The following is a 16,034-nucleotide window of genomic DNA, read 5'->3' as shown; positions in this document are numbered from 1 at the left end:
TTTTGCGAACACGCAACTTAAAAAAATCCAACCCCCGAAGTACTTAACATTGCTAGAATAATCAGATATTCCACCTCCTGGGAAAACTTCACTTGCATTTCCCCTCCTTCCACTGCTTTAAAATAATCTGTGATTTTCATACCTTATCCTCTGTGTTGTTGCCAGGCAGAATATCCACCTGAAGAGATACTGTGTCCACAATACTCTTCCTCCTGGAGAGTCTGTCCTCATCTAGCACAAAAACAAATTATCTCACTTTTTGCACAACACTTGAAACATGATCAGTCAAATTTCTACCCATCAGATGCAGATTTTTTTCCATGTGCCCGTTTAACCCAAGATCATTTATTTTATCATTTGAATTGTGAAAAATGATCAGTTACTTCTCTAAATTACTAAATATGAAGAAAGATAACATTTTTATAGTCCCTTCCTCCTCTCATTCCAGATCTTTTCAACTTTCCCTTGAAAGTCCAGAATTTTAAAAACGGAGGTCTTATTCAAATGCATAATAAGTAACATAGCACAGGATGATACATAGCTGTAACATCCTTTACAAAAATCTGAACTTATTTTTTTTGCTTGTGAAATTAAAATATTAAGGTCTTAATTTTAAGAAAGTCTGAAACAGAAAAGGGTTTCTTGGAAGATGATTTATTGACAGAAGAAAGATTTCTGAATGGAAATGAACAACAATCCTTCCTTATTCTTGTTGCTACAAGTACCATATTCAGCAAGTCTAAGAATCTACTGGGTGAAAAAAATTCTCAATTTCTCACTTCCTCCAAATATTTTAGCAGGTCCAGCTGGCCTAAAAAGTTGTCAGAATAAGACCAACTGTGCTGATACTAAAAGAAGTACAATTTAATTAATGCCTAAGGAGATTATGATCAAATGATCCATCAGTTGTTGGAATTTTCTTCTATGACTGCAGTCCTAAGACAATGCACCAGTAATATTTTCTCATTTTTGACATTTAATACATTAACGTAAGATTTTAATGAACAGTAAAAATACATTTTAAGATGTCATGAGGATCTGACAAACAGAGACTTGAGTGGCCTGATTTGTGTATCTCATTTACAAAACCATAAATTGCAACGTCACAATTTAGGTCTTAGCCAAGATCAAGCCATTTGGACCTGGCTATTATTATTTGATGACTTGCACTGCACATTTAGAACCACCTACAGGCACTTGATACTAAAAAAAGGAGAAGGACTGCAAAACTCTCCCTTGACAAGATAATTTATGCTGGTTCTTCTGCAACCTTTGTTTAAACCACTTCCAGCAAAGCAAAGTTCTTTTGCAGTGCAAATATTGAGCATGAACAAACAGAATTCATTCCAGCAGAGCTGAACACGCTCAGCTTTTAAAAACCAAGAAATAACTTTCAGAAGTCGCATAAATGAAATGTCATTTTAAGATCAAGAGGCAGTGAAAGAACAAGATTAGTGAAAAACACCTGAATCCTACTAATATTTGCCAGGTTCTCAGAGACCCTGAGCATTTGAAGCACCGTTCTGAAGGATTTACTGAATTTTTAATCCCTGACGGCTCACTGGTACATGACTCAACACATTCCAAATCTGAGGAAACCACCTCAGCCCCCAAGAGAAAACACGGGAGAAAAACCACATCTCTGCTGCCATCTTGCTGCTCTCTCTGTAACTAACACTCAAACACCAGAAGATACATTTTAGGGACTACTTTGGATAGAATTCATCTTTTTAATGGATGCCTCACTATACTTGCATGTGAAATATGCGCATATATCTCTAATTTCAACATATTAAGTGGGTAAAAAATGGTGAGAATTTCCATTTTTTTCTCTTACAAGATACAATGTTCATCCACATGCATAAAGGAGCCCAAGGGCTTGAGGACAGTGATGTAGCCCCAACATCCATTGCCCCAGCCCCTGCCAAGGCTGTCCCAGAAGCCTTGGCCCCATTGCCCAGGGACAGTGGGAGCAGCTCTCTGTGTCACCTCATTGACTGAGGCAGGATCCATCACTTTTGACAAGGGGCAGTGGCTTCAAACTAAAAGGGGTAGATGTGCATTAGATATTAGGAAGAAATTCTTTCCTGTCAGGGTGGTGTTGCACTGGCACAGGCCGCCCAGAGAAGCTGTGGACGCCCCATCCCTGGCAGTGCTCAAGGCCAGGTCGGATGGGGCTTGGAACAACCTGCTCTAGTGGAAAGTGTCCTTGCCCATGGCAGGGGGTTGGAACTAGATGACCTTTAAGGTCCCTCTTTTCCTGGGTGAGGGACTCTATTCTTTGTGCAGTCATTATCCTGAATGGCCAGTGACTAAGATGAATTCTTTGAACATCTGAGAGCTTCTTCCAACTTTCTACAGGGTTTTGCAATGTCACTCAAAGAGGTAATTAGCACCATCACAAAAATGACACCTACAGCTCTACTACCTGCTCAGGAAAACAAAACAGGAAACTACCATTTTGTAGAGCATCAAATCATGAGTAAACACAACAGCAAACCTCACAGCAGCTAACATTGCTACACGCATGTCAAGGAGAGAAACAAAAAAAAAGCATAACAAACCACTAAGTCCACTAAGTACAACACAATTTCTGGCCTAAAAGTCTTTAGGCCTTCTAAAAGCATTTTTTGACTGCACATCCTATAGGGACACACCACAGGCAGGAGAGCAGGCTGACCTACAGCTCATTTTTACCTTTTGACTTGTGTTTGCGTTTATGAGGTTTTTTGCCTGATGGAAATAGAGTTGAATTAAAAAAAAAAATATATATATATATGTATAGACAAAAAATGATTGAAAGTCATTTAAATTATTAGTTTTCTCCCTCCCCCAAGTAAGAAAGAGACAAGTAAAAATTTGCAGATATGAATGTCTTTCAAACTGTTAAGAAGTATAAAGACATGAAACAAAGATAGGACAACAAAGTTATGTCCGTAAGTCGTTGTTAAGCATTATGTCACTGATATTTGGAAATAACAGAAATAATTAAGATGAAATATTTACTGACTTTTTAGGTTCAACCCTAGATTTCACAGAAATACATAAAAAATTGATCATTTTTTACTAATATTATTGATCTCTTTTGAAACACTACATTCCAACACTATAACATTAATAGCAGAAATGCAACATTTCATTGCAGTAAAAAATGAAAAGCTTAGGAATTCCACAATATTCACTCGGTCCTGATTTAGTTAAATGAAAACCTTGGAAGCTCAGTACTCCACAGGATCAGAGATAAATGAACTTAACTAGCTATGGCAACAGTCAAGGAACAAGTTTTGGTCGCTGCTCTTTACAAAAAGATTACAAAATCCCCGAGCCCATCTGACTCACATATGTTAAGATTTAGGATTAAATATGGCAATTTCTCATCACCTGCAGAGGCAGTTAATCACACACTTGCAGCTAAACTCAATTAATCTTGATGTCAGAACTTGCATCTCTTCCTGTGTGGGAATGCATTTTTAGCAAAGTATACACAAAAACCTTAGCGAGGTCATTTGGGTACAAATATATCTGAGTTTCTAGGAGAAGCTCAACATAAATTTCAAAGCAGGCTGTCTTCCTCACTCCATTCTCATTCATTCAAAGTCTGTAACATTTCCTTACTTGCTGCCCACCTCTTCTGCCAATACTAAAATATAACATTAACCGGTTTTTTAGATGCTAGAAGAAGTAAGTATAGAAACATTATCCTTTTTAGAAGAAGACAACCAGCAACAGAAAACAGACACTGTGGCTGTGCTGGAACGTATCACTTAATGCGCCTGCTTGTGTTTGGGACAAAACCACACCTGCTGTCTGGAGAACTCAATTCCTCCCACAACTATCCAAAAGAGATATTCAAGAGCAGGCAGCAATGTCTCTGAATCAGACTGCAAGAACAACACATCTGGCATTCACTGTTCAAATGTACTTTGGTTCTTCCTATGTGTGAGCTAAAGAACATAGAAATCACACTTTTCTGCTAGGTACTTTAAAAAGGCCATGCTTTGGGCTGGGGTGTCCCCTAGTCTCTTACAATAGCAACCTGTTATATACAGCCACAAAACACACATGGTTAAGAAAACAAATTCTTCAATCAATTTTGTTCAGTAAGTTGCTCAATTGGCTGTTGAAAATATATTAAAAGCCAAAAGCACATGAATGTCACACACTAGCTAGTCCTTCTCACATTATTCATTCAGCCTGTGTAGCACAAACTCCCACAAACCTTCCTCAGGCAACACTTTATTTCCACTGTTACTTGACACTAAGCTTGCATAGGTATCTGATGGAGGAAAACATCCCATTCTTGCTTAAATTAACATCTGCTCATTAAGAATTTAACTAAGGCAAATAAATCAGCACATGACCATGGCAAAAGGACAGAGTATCTTTCATCCAACATTTACATAAAAAGGATAATATAAGCTGACTTCCATATTCTTCATTTTCTAGACCAAGTTAGCACAGGTATTCTTTTGAAAGCCAAGACTTAATTAAAAAGAGTCAAAGTGGGTTCTAGGACTTTCTGCCTCACTTCCATTGTTTAAGGAAAAAAAAAAAATCTTAAAAGGACAAATAGTTGAAACTTCTTAGCAATATTTCAGTAGCTAATGAGGAGAAAAAAAAAACACCTTGAGAAGACAAAATTATCTGATTAGGTTTTGTTGCCAAGCAGTCACATTACATTTCACTGGCACACAACACATCAGGAAAACATCCTTAATAACTGGTATTAGGTGGTGTAGCTACTAATCACCACTTACCTGTTACCTGGGGCACATATGGGACTGACAATCTTTCCACACTGTATCCACTGCCTCCTAATGATTCTGCAATCTTGTTCGTCAGGAAAAATAAATCTGTTTCATCCTTCTCTAAGGATTTTGGAAGACTGTCAAAACATATATTGAAGTTACTGTCTACCAATAGATACTTGTTGGTTAGGTAAAATACTTTTCCTATGTCTGTGAGCAATCAAGAAGGGTCAATGGTAATGATTTGATTGAAATAAAGCCTGGTTAGTTTTTTAGGAATTAATATACACCTAAAATTAGTCCATTGAAAACCTCTGCAGTGTTTTAGATTACTTTAACACTTCTTGTTTACTTGAAATATGTTCTTCACCTGTTCTGCTACATCTTGAGAGAATATGATCTCTGTTAAATAAAAAAAAAAAACCCTGCACAGAAACAGTAATACTAATACTAATTAATTAATTAGTACTAATATTTGTCATTTGCCAGCAGTGTGTCCTTGTGGAAAAAATAGACTGAGGGTATCCTGGGCTGCATCAGGAGGAGCACTGCCAGCAGGTCGAGGGAGGAGATCCTTGCCCTTTATTCAGCTCTGCTAAGACCACAAACGGAGTGCTGAGTCAGGAGATGGCTCACCAGGACATGGACTTACTTTAAAGAGCCCACCACAGGGTCACTAAGGTGGATTACGGGGCTGGAGCATCTCTCCAGTGAAGACTGAAAGAGCTGGGCCAGTTCAGCACGGAGAGAGAAGCTGGACCATATCAGTGTGTACATATCCCTTAAGGGAGGGAGGGTGGAAAGGCCTCAGAGCCAGGCACCTTTCAGTGCTGCTCTGTGACAGAACCAGAGGCAACGGGCACAAATCGAAACACAGAAGGTTCTGTTTCAGTATCAGTGAACACTTTTTTGTGTGAAGGTGAAGGTGACCAAGCACTGGCACAGGTTACCCAGAGAGGTTGTGGAGTCTCCATCCTTGGTGATATTCCAAAGCATCTGGATGTGGTCCTGCACAGTCTGCTCTACGTGACCCTGCTTAAGCAGGGGGCTTGGACCAGATGACCTCCAGAGAACCCTACCAGGCTCACCCATTCTGTGATTCATTGAACATATATTTTGCTGTGTTAGCACACTGAGGGCCCTGCTGTGCATAAATGCCTCTGACTACAATAAAAAAGCCTGAAACCCTCTTTTTTCCCCTATAAGTGCACATGCTTTTAATGCTTGGGTTTCTTCTGCCTATCCAGAACACCATAAAACCTCTGGGTTTTTTTCACATATGTAACATTTTTCAATGATGTATGATTTTTAATAGGAAAATAGGGACTTCACTGTCCACTAATTCCCATTTTGTATCTACTTACTCGCATTTGTCTTTGAAAATTGTTTCTGGTAGAAAATAAGATGCTTCCACACTTCTGGTTTCAATGACCTGAAAAAAACCCCCAAGTCAAATAGTACAAATGGAGTAGTTCCATAGTTGTCTTCTTTAATACCTAACCTTCACTAACATCTACCTCAGGAGAAATGAGACATTTAGGATTTCTTTTAACCAGGGAAAGAGACTGTGGCTCTCACCCTTTAGACTAAAAATCTGGTTCTCATGGTCTTGTGCATGTCAATACTGTTTTTCAAAAGACAGTTGGGCCGCAAAGTCTTATACCAGATGGGGTTTTGGCCCATTATATATGGTACCATAAGCAAAATAAAAATGCTGTACCTTGAGAGAAGACTATTTTGCTTATAATTTTAGGAGTCAGCAGTAATGCCATGAGAGACTGAAGATCAAGAACAATGTCAGGGGACACAAATACAGGAGACCAGCACCACAAGCAATTACTTGAAACAAGTTATTTACTGATTTTACAGTAGAATGTGTACTGTTCTAAATGACCTGAATTATTTAACCATGTTACCTTGCTGACATGCTGACAAAAGGCAGGAACTGCAATCATCTGACTCAGGAAGTTTAGATAGGCTGCAACCAATGCCATGACACCACAACGATTAAACATTGGCAGATTATCCTCATTGATGATGGCAATGTCCTGAAATATAAGGGGTAGCATTATGTTTTCCAAAGTTACCAGACTGTCTTGAATATATGGAAGTCACATTTATCATCTGGTAACACTAGCTGGCATGTGATGTTTATCTGCTATTACTTAACATTTGATATCTCTCATCTTAAAACTCTCGTCTTTTAGCTCACTCCTGAATTAGGAATATACTGATCTGAAGTTAGAGAGCTTAAAAGATTCAACCATTATGAAGAGAAATAAATTTACTCAACCCAAAATCCTGTTTCTCAGAAAGGAAGTACAGGTTAATGACCGGTAGTTTCTTGTCCTTACCACATGTTGATCATAACATTTTCTCAGGAAATTTAGAAAGACCAGTTTGATAATAAAGATCACCAGTGTGAATCACAGATATAGCACAATAAAGGGAATTATTTACTGCATATTAGCACTTCTATATTTATTCAGATTGCATTATTTTTGCTCTAGTAGAACTCCTAATGTCATTTCCATCAAGTAAAGATTTGGTTCAGTGACGTATTTTAAAATTAAGGATGCACACTGCATTTCAGATGTTTCATAGTGCAGCTGCACATTTGGGAATAAAGTTAATGACAGAGTGAACTGGGAATACAGGGGCTGATTTCATCAAATTTCCAGGGCACATGTTAGCACTACTTTATTTCTGACTTCAACACAGATAAACTTAGTAAGTTATCCAGTTTCCCTGAGGACTGTATGCACAGATGAGTTAATATCTGAACCTATTAAGGAAATGTTAAGGAATAAAGCTTGCTAAGACACTGACAGAATTTTACTCCAAGGTAAGATTAAATAGCCTGGTTTGGTAACTATTCCCAACCAATCCCAATTATACATTCCCAATTATACAAAAGTTTTCATCCTGGGCGCACACAGTCCATACACTTTACACAGAACACTCATAAGATCATAGGTTGAGAGAACACCTTGACAATCTGCTAATGAGTATCAGTGATTCTAAGAAATGTTTCAACAGATTTCCACATCTGCTGTTTTTCCTGAACAGCACATGCTGTGGAAGTTTGTCAGAAAAGTGATCAGATGAAGCTTCCCCATTAGTAAGTGGTAGGTACAAAGTGCACTTCCTTAGTGGATCAATCAAGTTTGGGCCAAATGATGAGATTTCCAATTTGAAGATCAATATACAAAACCCCCAAGTTCTTCACATCTCCAATTACAAATATGAATTGTAAGTCAATGAACCCGACACAGCCTCATACCTGCAAGGCAATAGCTAATCGAATGAGGTCAATAACCACTTCTTCATTGGCCAGTTCAATTGTGGTAAGAGCTAGAGATGTAAACAACAGTTCGAAGTTTTTTTGGACATTGTCCTCTTCTTTGCAGCCTAAGTAGATGTGTCTGTACAACTGCTGACCATGCTATAAAAGACACAAAAGGGAAAATGCATATTAAATAATAGAATAATTTAGGTTAGAAAGGATATTTGAAGGCATTCTAGTCCAACTCTCTACTCCAAATGGGGCCAACTTTTATGTTAGATCAATTTACATAGAGAATTAAAAAAATAAAAAAGGATAAAATACATGTGTATAGATACATACACAAACAAGTACACGCTTAACAAGGAAGACCTCAAGTTTCTAACAACAGCTTCTTTATAAACACAGTACTGTTCTATTTTATGCAGAAAGGTACAGATAGGGAAGATGATACAGAGAACTGCACGATTACTGCACAGTGTCAGATGCTGGAATTAATTTCCTGTTGAAACATTAAAAAAAATAAAATTTGCCCATTTATGAAAAGGAGAAACCAAAAAGTAATCTTGAAACATTCTCAAGAACATTCAAGTAAGCTCCAAGTGTTATCCTTGTGAAGACATCGAATTTGTTCATTAAGCAACTGCCCTCGAACAGCAAACCAAGAAATAATTCTCCTAGAAGGTGTTTCAGAAGGTGAGCAGGGCTCATTTACCAATGTGTGCAGGGAGGCTGCAGAAAAATGCAAACACAAGAAACGCAGGATAAGAAGCAGGTGTTGTATGCAACACACAGCTCACTACCACCCCAGCATTCTTAATCTGTGGAGGGGTGGGTGCAAGCCTGTATCAGCTGACCCAATTTTCAAGATTTCAAGACTAACTCTAGAAGTACTAATTCAGCTCTAGAAGGAGGAAGAAAAGTGATTTTTAACCTCTCTTTTTCAAACAGGACATATTTACTTAAGAAATAATGATGATGTTGTTGGTCTTTTCAATACCTCCAAAATCAAACAGTTGTTCTAACACACGTATTTAGAAAATAGGGAAACAGAGATACTAGCAAAGCACAGAAGCTACTATGAAATCAGCAGAGTAAAGGTCAGCTGTTTAAAGATCCAGTATATTTGGAAAATAAAAGTAACGAAATTTTTTATCCCACTGATTTAGAATTGCACTTAAATAGGAAAACAAATTATTATGTGCATTTTCTCAATATGTATCTTTCTAGAAGACTGGAAAAGGCAAGAAGTTAAATATTTCCCTTCAAAGAATGGATAGAAATAAATTGAGAAAGTGGTCTGAGATGAAGAGTTTTGTGCCTATGTCTGGTTCCATTCCAGCTGGGTATGGTATACAACTGCTTCAGGGTCCTCATGTAGTATCAAACAAGCTTAAGTGGTCACCCAGATCTTAATGGACTTCTGGAGATGCCTCATCCCTCTCCTTTGATTATGCAAAGAATCTGGGAAGAGCAGGCTGCTAACATGCACATCTACACCAGGTGAGTAACATTTCACTTATGATATGCACCTGAAACAGTACCACACAGATAATCCTTGAATGACTCCATTTCCCAGAGTTACACATTTTTTAGAAGCCTGTATGATTTTTTCTTGACCTGTGGAGAATCTCTTTTCCTCTTCTGCCTTTTTTTCAGATCAGTATTAACAATTCAAATATTTAGCTTGACATTGACAACTTTCATCTAGCAAAATCAGTAAATACATCCTATCCAAACTGCGTAAAATCATAGATATTAATGAATTAAAATTCAATTCACTTTTTTAAAGACATATTATTAATAATTGCCAATGTTGGAGTATTTTTTATATTTGTATTATTCCAGTTGTACTGGAAATATTAACTGGACTAACTTAGCAAGAACATTTATCTTGCAACGTTATTTGAATGCTGTACAACTCTAGTTTGCGTATTATTACATACGTAGTATTTTTGCCTATTTCAGTAATTTACCTTTTTTTGTTTACAAACATACCTACACAGATAAACCACAGCCAGGAATGACGGAGCAGAGTAATAGCTTTATGTATTTTTCCCACATAAAACCAAGGTGTTTACTGTAAGTAATTTCACTCCATGTAAGTATCATCCAAAAAAACCCTGTTTTCTTTAGAACCAAATATACTCAGAAGTCATCTGGCACAAAGTTCTGTGAAAACAATCTTTTAAGAAGATGGATTTTTTGTGCAAAGTTAACTTTCTTTGACATCTTTACCTAAAACATAAAACTTAAGTCCCTGTAGCACAGCTATGAAAAGATTTCTAAGTACAAAATTGTCTAAAAATACAGCAAAATAAAAGCCATACAAGTGAAAAACTACTACTGAAAAAAAATTAAATGCTGCACAGGGATCTAACAACAGGGAGGTCTTTTCACAATCATGGTTTAGACGTACACTGTTCTAATTTCGTGTACATAAAGGTTTTAACTGAAGACATAAATTAAAATTTTATTGCATGGAATCATCTTTCAAGTATCTAGAGCAGCTCAACATTGAAATCACTGTCATTTGATTACAATAATTTGAAACTGATCTTTGTGACTTGTTGCAAAACCACAGATGTAGAAGAAAAGCAAAACCACTGCTTCAATTACTTTTATCTTATTTCTAAATACAAAAGTGATGTTTTAGTCTATTACCTTTTTCATGAAGCTCACGTCTTGCCTTGAAATCTTGTCCCGTTTTATCTTTAGATCAGAAACATCTGGTATTATTCTACAAATGAAAGAAATGTGTTGTTTTAGCAACAACAAACAACAAAAAAGTTGGAAAGGAAGAAAATGTGGAACACAGCAGCTATTCAAACAGATCTTGACCCAATTCCCATTTCAATTATTCCATGCTTTACAAGGATATTCAAATTTCAGTTGAAGAGGGAAAACCAGAAAGAGAATTATGACAATCACATTTTTTTTATCTACATAATAGAAGATTTTTTTTCTTCCACAGCTAAATGAGCAGATATTTGTAATGGTCATTTAAAGTACTGTGCTCTAAGGCTTACCTGTAAAACACTTGCCATCAATAAATGACACTGAGAACTGTACATTTACCAAAACAGTGCATCAATAATTCATATTAGCAAAGACATTTAAAAATCAACAGTACTTGTCTTTCAGGTAATGAACTGGAATTTCCAGTAGGCCAATAAATAAAATGCAGTACCTTATCCCTCTGAGCTTGGCTCTGTTGTCGTGCCGATCGATGAGGTTGTGCAGGATTTCCAGGACCAGCTGCCTCAGCTCGGAGTCTTCCATGAGAGAAGGAGACAGCAACGGGTCCAGAAAGGGGGCAGGAAGCGCATTACTTATTGTTGTGGCTTTGTATCCTGAAGTCACCTGTTCATTGTTGCAAGTAAAATTAATGTGTCATTACTGCACTATAAGAATTAATTGCAGCTGTCACTCACCTTTTAGTGGGTTTGCTTTGGCATTGGCAAGGTGGATTCAAACTGAAGTATTGTATTAATTTTGAAAATTCCTGATCTCAGTATGAATTTGGAAGAACTTTAGCACACGTTTTCAAATTAACTCCCTCATGATAAAAGTATTTTTCAGGATCCTTTCTTTAGAAACACACCCAGAATCAAAAAATGAAGACATGATTTCTGTTTTTTTTATATGGCCTATGAAACGTTGCAGGGCATAAAATGAAGATGATAGTAATTCCAGTAGATAATTACAAAAGAGATTTTTCTATTTCAGGTTATTAGCTGTTCATATATGGTAGAGTAAGCTCATGTGAAATAAAAAAATGAGATATGAGGGCCTATATGTACACCTTAAATGTTTACAGATACTATTTTATTGCAAAACATGATGCAAGCAAATATGACTTTCTTAGAAATCTGGTACCATAGTGTTATTTTTGCTTTTCTTAAAAAATTAATACTACCTCTGACTTGTCTCATTCAATTACTTTTAATTAAAGCAAACTTCTACCTAACTACTAGTTCAAACATTAATGAGCTGAACATTTACAGCAGTCAGAAATATTTAAAATTTACCCCTTAAAATGGAGGTTACCAGAATATTACAGTCTCAAAACCAAAATGGATTCAGAAACTGCAAAGTATATGTAACCTGTTGAGGATAAGGGGAGCAAAATTATTCAAAATTTAATTATAATAAATGCAACAACATTTTTATCTAAGACTTACATAATAATTGTATCTTCCTTATATATATTTCATACTCTTACAGCTTTTACGTGTGAACTGTGTTGTACTTGCTTTGGCTGGGATAGGTAATTTTTTTGATAGTAGCACAGATGCTGCTGTGTTCTGAATTTGTGACCAAACCAGTGCTGCTAACACAGGGATGATTTAGCTACTGCTGAGCAGGGCTTACACACTTCTAGAGGGATATCCCATACTAAAATGTGTCGTGCTCAGCAGCAGAACAGGAGGCACTTTGTGAGGGCTGCCACTGCTCAGGGACTGGGCTGGGTATCGGTTCGCTTGTAGTGAACAATTGGGTTTTATGTGGGGGTTTTGTTTTATTTTATTATTACTTCTTTTCCTCGTTTCTTGGTTTTGTTTTTCTTGGTTTCCTTTCTTTACTTACTAAACTGTCTTCATCTCAACCTACTTTTCTCTCTGGCCCCATTCTGATTCTCTCTCCCATGCCCCTGGGGCAGAGTGAGTGAGTGACTGGGTGGTCCCTGGTGCCTCTGGGATGTGGCTGGCACAGGAGCACCAGGGGACAGGAAGGTATCTGATCAATCATTCCAAAAATGGAAAATGACTGATATTACAAGCAGCAAAGCTGCAAATCTAAATGCACACTTTTAATGCAGTGCCAGATTTCACCTGCCTATACAGCATTAGCTTGTCTGCCTGTGTGTGTGCATGACAACAGACTAATTGTGTTATGAACTATTATTCTTTTGTAAAGAATACATGATGTACAATGATAAATTTTTTCCAAATATTTATCTATTCATTAGTAATTCATTAAGCACCAGAACAGTGACTTTCACACCTTTGTGCCATGATGGGATTTTACTTCCATAATCTGAAAGAGGATACAATCCAAAATTCAGTGTCCAAAATGTTGAATCCCTTCCACATGTACAGTTCGACTCCCTTAAAGCATACTTACAGGCTATGTGGCACCCAAAATCATTAGAACAATTCTTACCTATTTTAATGGAATTTTAAGACTGGTGAGATGAATATTGTCAAGAACAGTTTAGACATACCTGAGTCTATGTTTAATGAAGACAATGTGCAAAATGACCACCTGAGATCCTTCCTAACAAGTTTTCTATCTTTAAATTGCAACTGTGAATGCCCAGCTCTTTTGCAAACCAAAGTCTAAGATTTCAGATTTGGACAAGCCAAGAATGGTTCAATCTATTTGCCTAACACCATACACGAGTTTCACGTCAAAGCAGGGATAGAAACTCATTTTCCAGGAGGACATTCTTCTGCTTTAGTCATTCTTTATGCCATTTCCCCTATTTGAGTCACTGAACAGTCTTCAGCTTCTGCAGCAAAACAGGCCAGGATTCTACTAGCAAGAGCCTCCTTTACTACCCACTTTCTGATTCTTACCATCTGGGTCTATTTCCAGAAATATTCTTTGAAAGTTTACAGCTGAAAAATGTATTTGTGATAAAAAATTCAATCACACCTTAAAAGAAACTTGGGAAACATTAGGAAGGAAAGAACAACAGTGTCTGAGGTTCTGATGGCCTGGAGATAGGCATCCATTCCTACGGTTTTAAAAATAATGGCCATTCTACTAATTGCCACTTTTCCACGCTCAGAGATAAAAGTGATTTCACTTTGATGTTGCCAAGTATTGCTGGCAGAACTCAACCTACTCTATGATGTTCTTTTGGATCTGAAGATCCAGTTATAACTGACATTCACTGAAGTGCTCTAAGGGATGGAGGCGTATTTCCTGCGCTGTTTGTAATGTAAATTGGGAAAATGCTTTCACAATATTACACAATAGAATTACAGGTCCATGCAATACGAATGCATGTTTATTTTCATAATCCAGAGTTGTTATACTGTACTTTTATATGTAAACGTATACATATAGTGAAACACTGTGTGTTTATAACATAGTATACTAATCTCAGAAGGCTTACCATAAGTAAAGATCTCAATAACATGATTTGAATTCTCCTGGTTCCCAAATCTCTAAAATTGGAAAAAAAAAGTTGCAAATTAGGATTAGGTTTTCTTGCTTATCTTTGAAATATTATTCTACTCTAGACATCATTCTCATTTTTGACAAGTGAATACAGCAGTCTTAGAAGGGATGCTGGATGATCACAGATAAAGGGAAAATATCTCTTAACTGAGCTGCAGTAACTAAATGTTTTTGAAAGACATGTTTACAGGAAGGCTTAAAAACAGAGCACGTGATATTGAAGAAAACAGTAAATTGTGTATGTGAAGCAGATCTAAATTTTCACGTTTTACTCAAAAATCTCTAAAATGTTCAACTACTACAAGCTTGACTATTTCCAAAAGCATCTGCACTAAAAATTTCTTCTGGATTAAAATGCAATTGAGTTTTCTAAGAAATGAGGATACTTCTTCTTTAAGTCAGACCCCAAAACTTTGAGAAAAAAAGTTATCTGCAAAATCAGTAGGAAAAACTGAAAGACTCCTCAGTTTTCATATCAGAGGAAGGCACATGAAACACTACTTGACCTGTTCTTCATCTGTTTTCATTTCCCTTCTGCAGGTACTAAAAGTAGCCAAATAGCTAATGGTATATAGTCACTCTTCTTGCAAGACCTTAGGAGATAAAAGTGGACTTGGAATAAATTGCTCCATTCAAAGAGATTCTTTCAGGAAAGTAAAAAAGGTACAAGTCATTTTGTCCATTAAATAGTGAAAGGAAGATCAACCCTCTTCACAAAAGCTGGCCTCCACTTAACAGTGGAAACTTGTATCTTAATGGGCTATAATCCTGGCTGTTGTACCATTCAAATGCAGAAACCAAAATTTCAAGTAATGCAAGACTTTATCAGCACTCAGAAAGCCTTCTTTGTTCAGAGTGACATATGCAGATCATACTAACACACTGCTCAGGCATATATTTATGCAGAATTTCATAAATGGAAAACTGTACAGTTAAAAAACAACCAACCACCACCCCCAGCTGTTAATCCAAGTAGAGAATTTCATATGGATTCTTTCTTCAAATACCTCCATAATGAGTGACAACTGCCTGGCACAGACAGATTTGTATCTTCCATGGAATAGCATTCCATACTGCAAAGATACTGTATGAAAAGCTACCAAGAAGCTGGAGAATGACAATGATTTCCTACTTAACCTAGTAGTGGATCACTTATGTGGTGCAGTGTCCATGTGCACCTGGAAAGAACAGCTGCAGCCTTTTCAGTGACTTCCCCATACTGAGGAAATGCAGTCTTTTAAACAAAGTTATTCATGTCACAGGGAAAAGTATTCAGTGTAGGGCAACTTTTAAACTGTGGGCTTATTAAGTCTGCCCAGTCACAGCTCTTTCCTATTTCTAAAGACATAAGGAAAATCCAAAACTCACTGGAATTCCTGCAGTTACTTCATAATCTGAAGTCAACTAGTACAGAATTAAGAAAAACCCTTAAAAATAGTTTTTAAATTATGCAGCTATTTGAATGTATTTATAATTAAATTTCTCTCATTAGCAAAACACACAAAAAGTTATGGAATTAAAAACTATATAGTACATAATTGCAGAAAAATTTGTACAGCTGCAGAGAGAAAGAGTGTTTTAGTGCAAAGTAAACTGCATTCCAATCAGGTATTTTCTATCAATAACATGCCTGTACGTTGAATTCATGTTGCTGACGCTGTGCGTAACTTGGTTCTACATAGTATTCAATACAGCCCCTAAAGAGCAAAAATTTGCATTTCACTTTTCTTAATGTTTTTTACTTCTTAATTTATCAGGATTCTAAAATCTAGATTTTTAATTAGAAATTTATAAATGTAGGATATACA

At 36.7% G+C, this 16,034-nt stretch overlaps 1 protein-coding gene across 10 annotated transcripts in view; it reads right to left on the bottom strand.

Moving 5' to 3' along the window:
* The window catches only part of EFR3A (EFR3 homolog A), a 77,485-nt gene that overhangs the window by 9,167 nt on the left and 52,284 nt on the right, over window positions 1-16,034 (bottom strand). For 8 of the 10 annotated variants that reach the window (XM_032133567.1, XM_032133557.1, XM_032133585.1 and 5 more), the window contains 9 exons: window positions 14,162-14,213; window positions 11,225-11,397; window positions 10,699-10,774; window positions 8,032-8,193; window positions 6,665-6,796; window positions 6,113-6,180; window positions 4,758-4,885; window positions 2,698-2,733; window positions 143-231 (listed from right to left, as the gene is read on the bottom strand). In XM_032133567.1, coding sequence (XP_031989458.1) covers window positions 143-231; window positions 2,698-2,733; window positions 4,758-4,885; window positions 6,113-6,180; window positions 6,665-6,796; window positions 8,032-8,193; window positions 10,699-10,774; window positions 11,225-11,397; window positions 14,162-14,213 — 916 coding nt within the window. The remainder of the gene's footprint in view (window positions 1-142; window positions 232-2,697; window positions 2,734-4,757; window positions 4,886-6,112; window positions 6,181-6,664; window positions 6,797-8,031; window positions 8,194-10,698; window positions 10,775-11,224; window positions 11,398-14,161; window positions 14,214-16,034) is intronic. The other 2 variants (XM_032133538.1, XM_032133547.1) reach the window with 1 other exon arrangement.

The sequence above is a fragment of the Corvus moneduloides genome, chromosome 1, assembly GCF_009650955.1.
Source record: "Corvus moneduloides isolate bCorMon1 chromosome 1, bCorMon1.pri, whole genome shotgun sequence".
In the NCBI taxonomy this organism is placed as follows: domain Eukaryota; kingdom Metazoa; phylum Chordata; class Aves; order Passeriformes; family Corvidae; genus Corvus; species Corvus moneduloides.
This window is presented reverse-complemented; position numbering and strand designations above follow the sequence as displayed.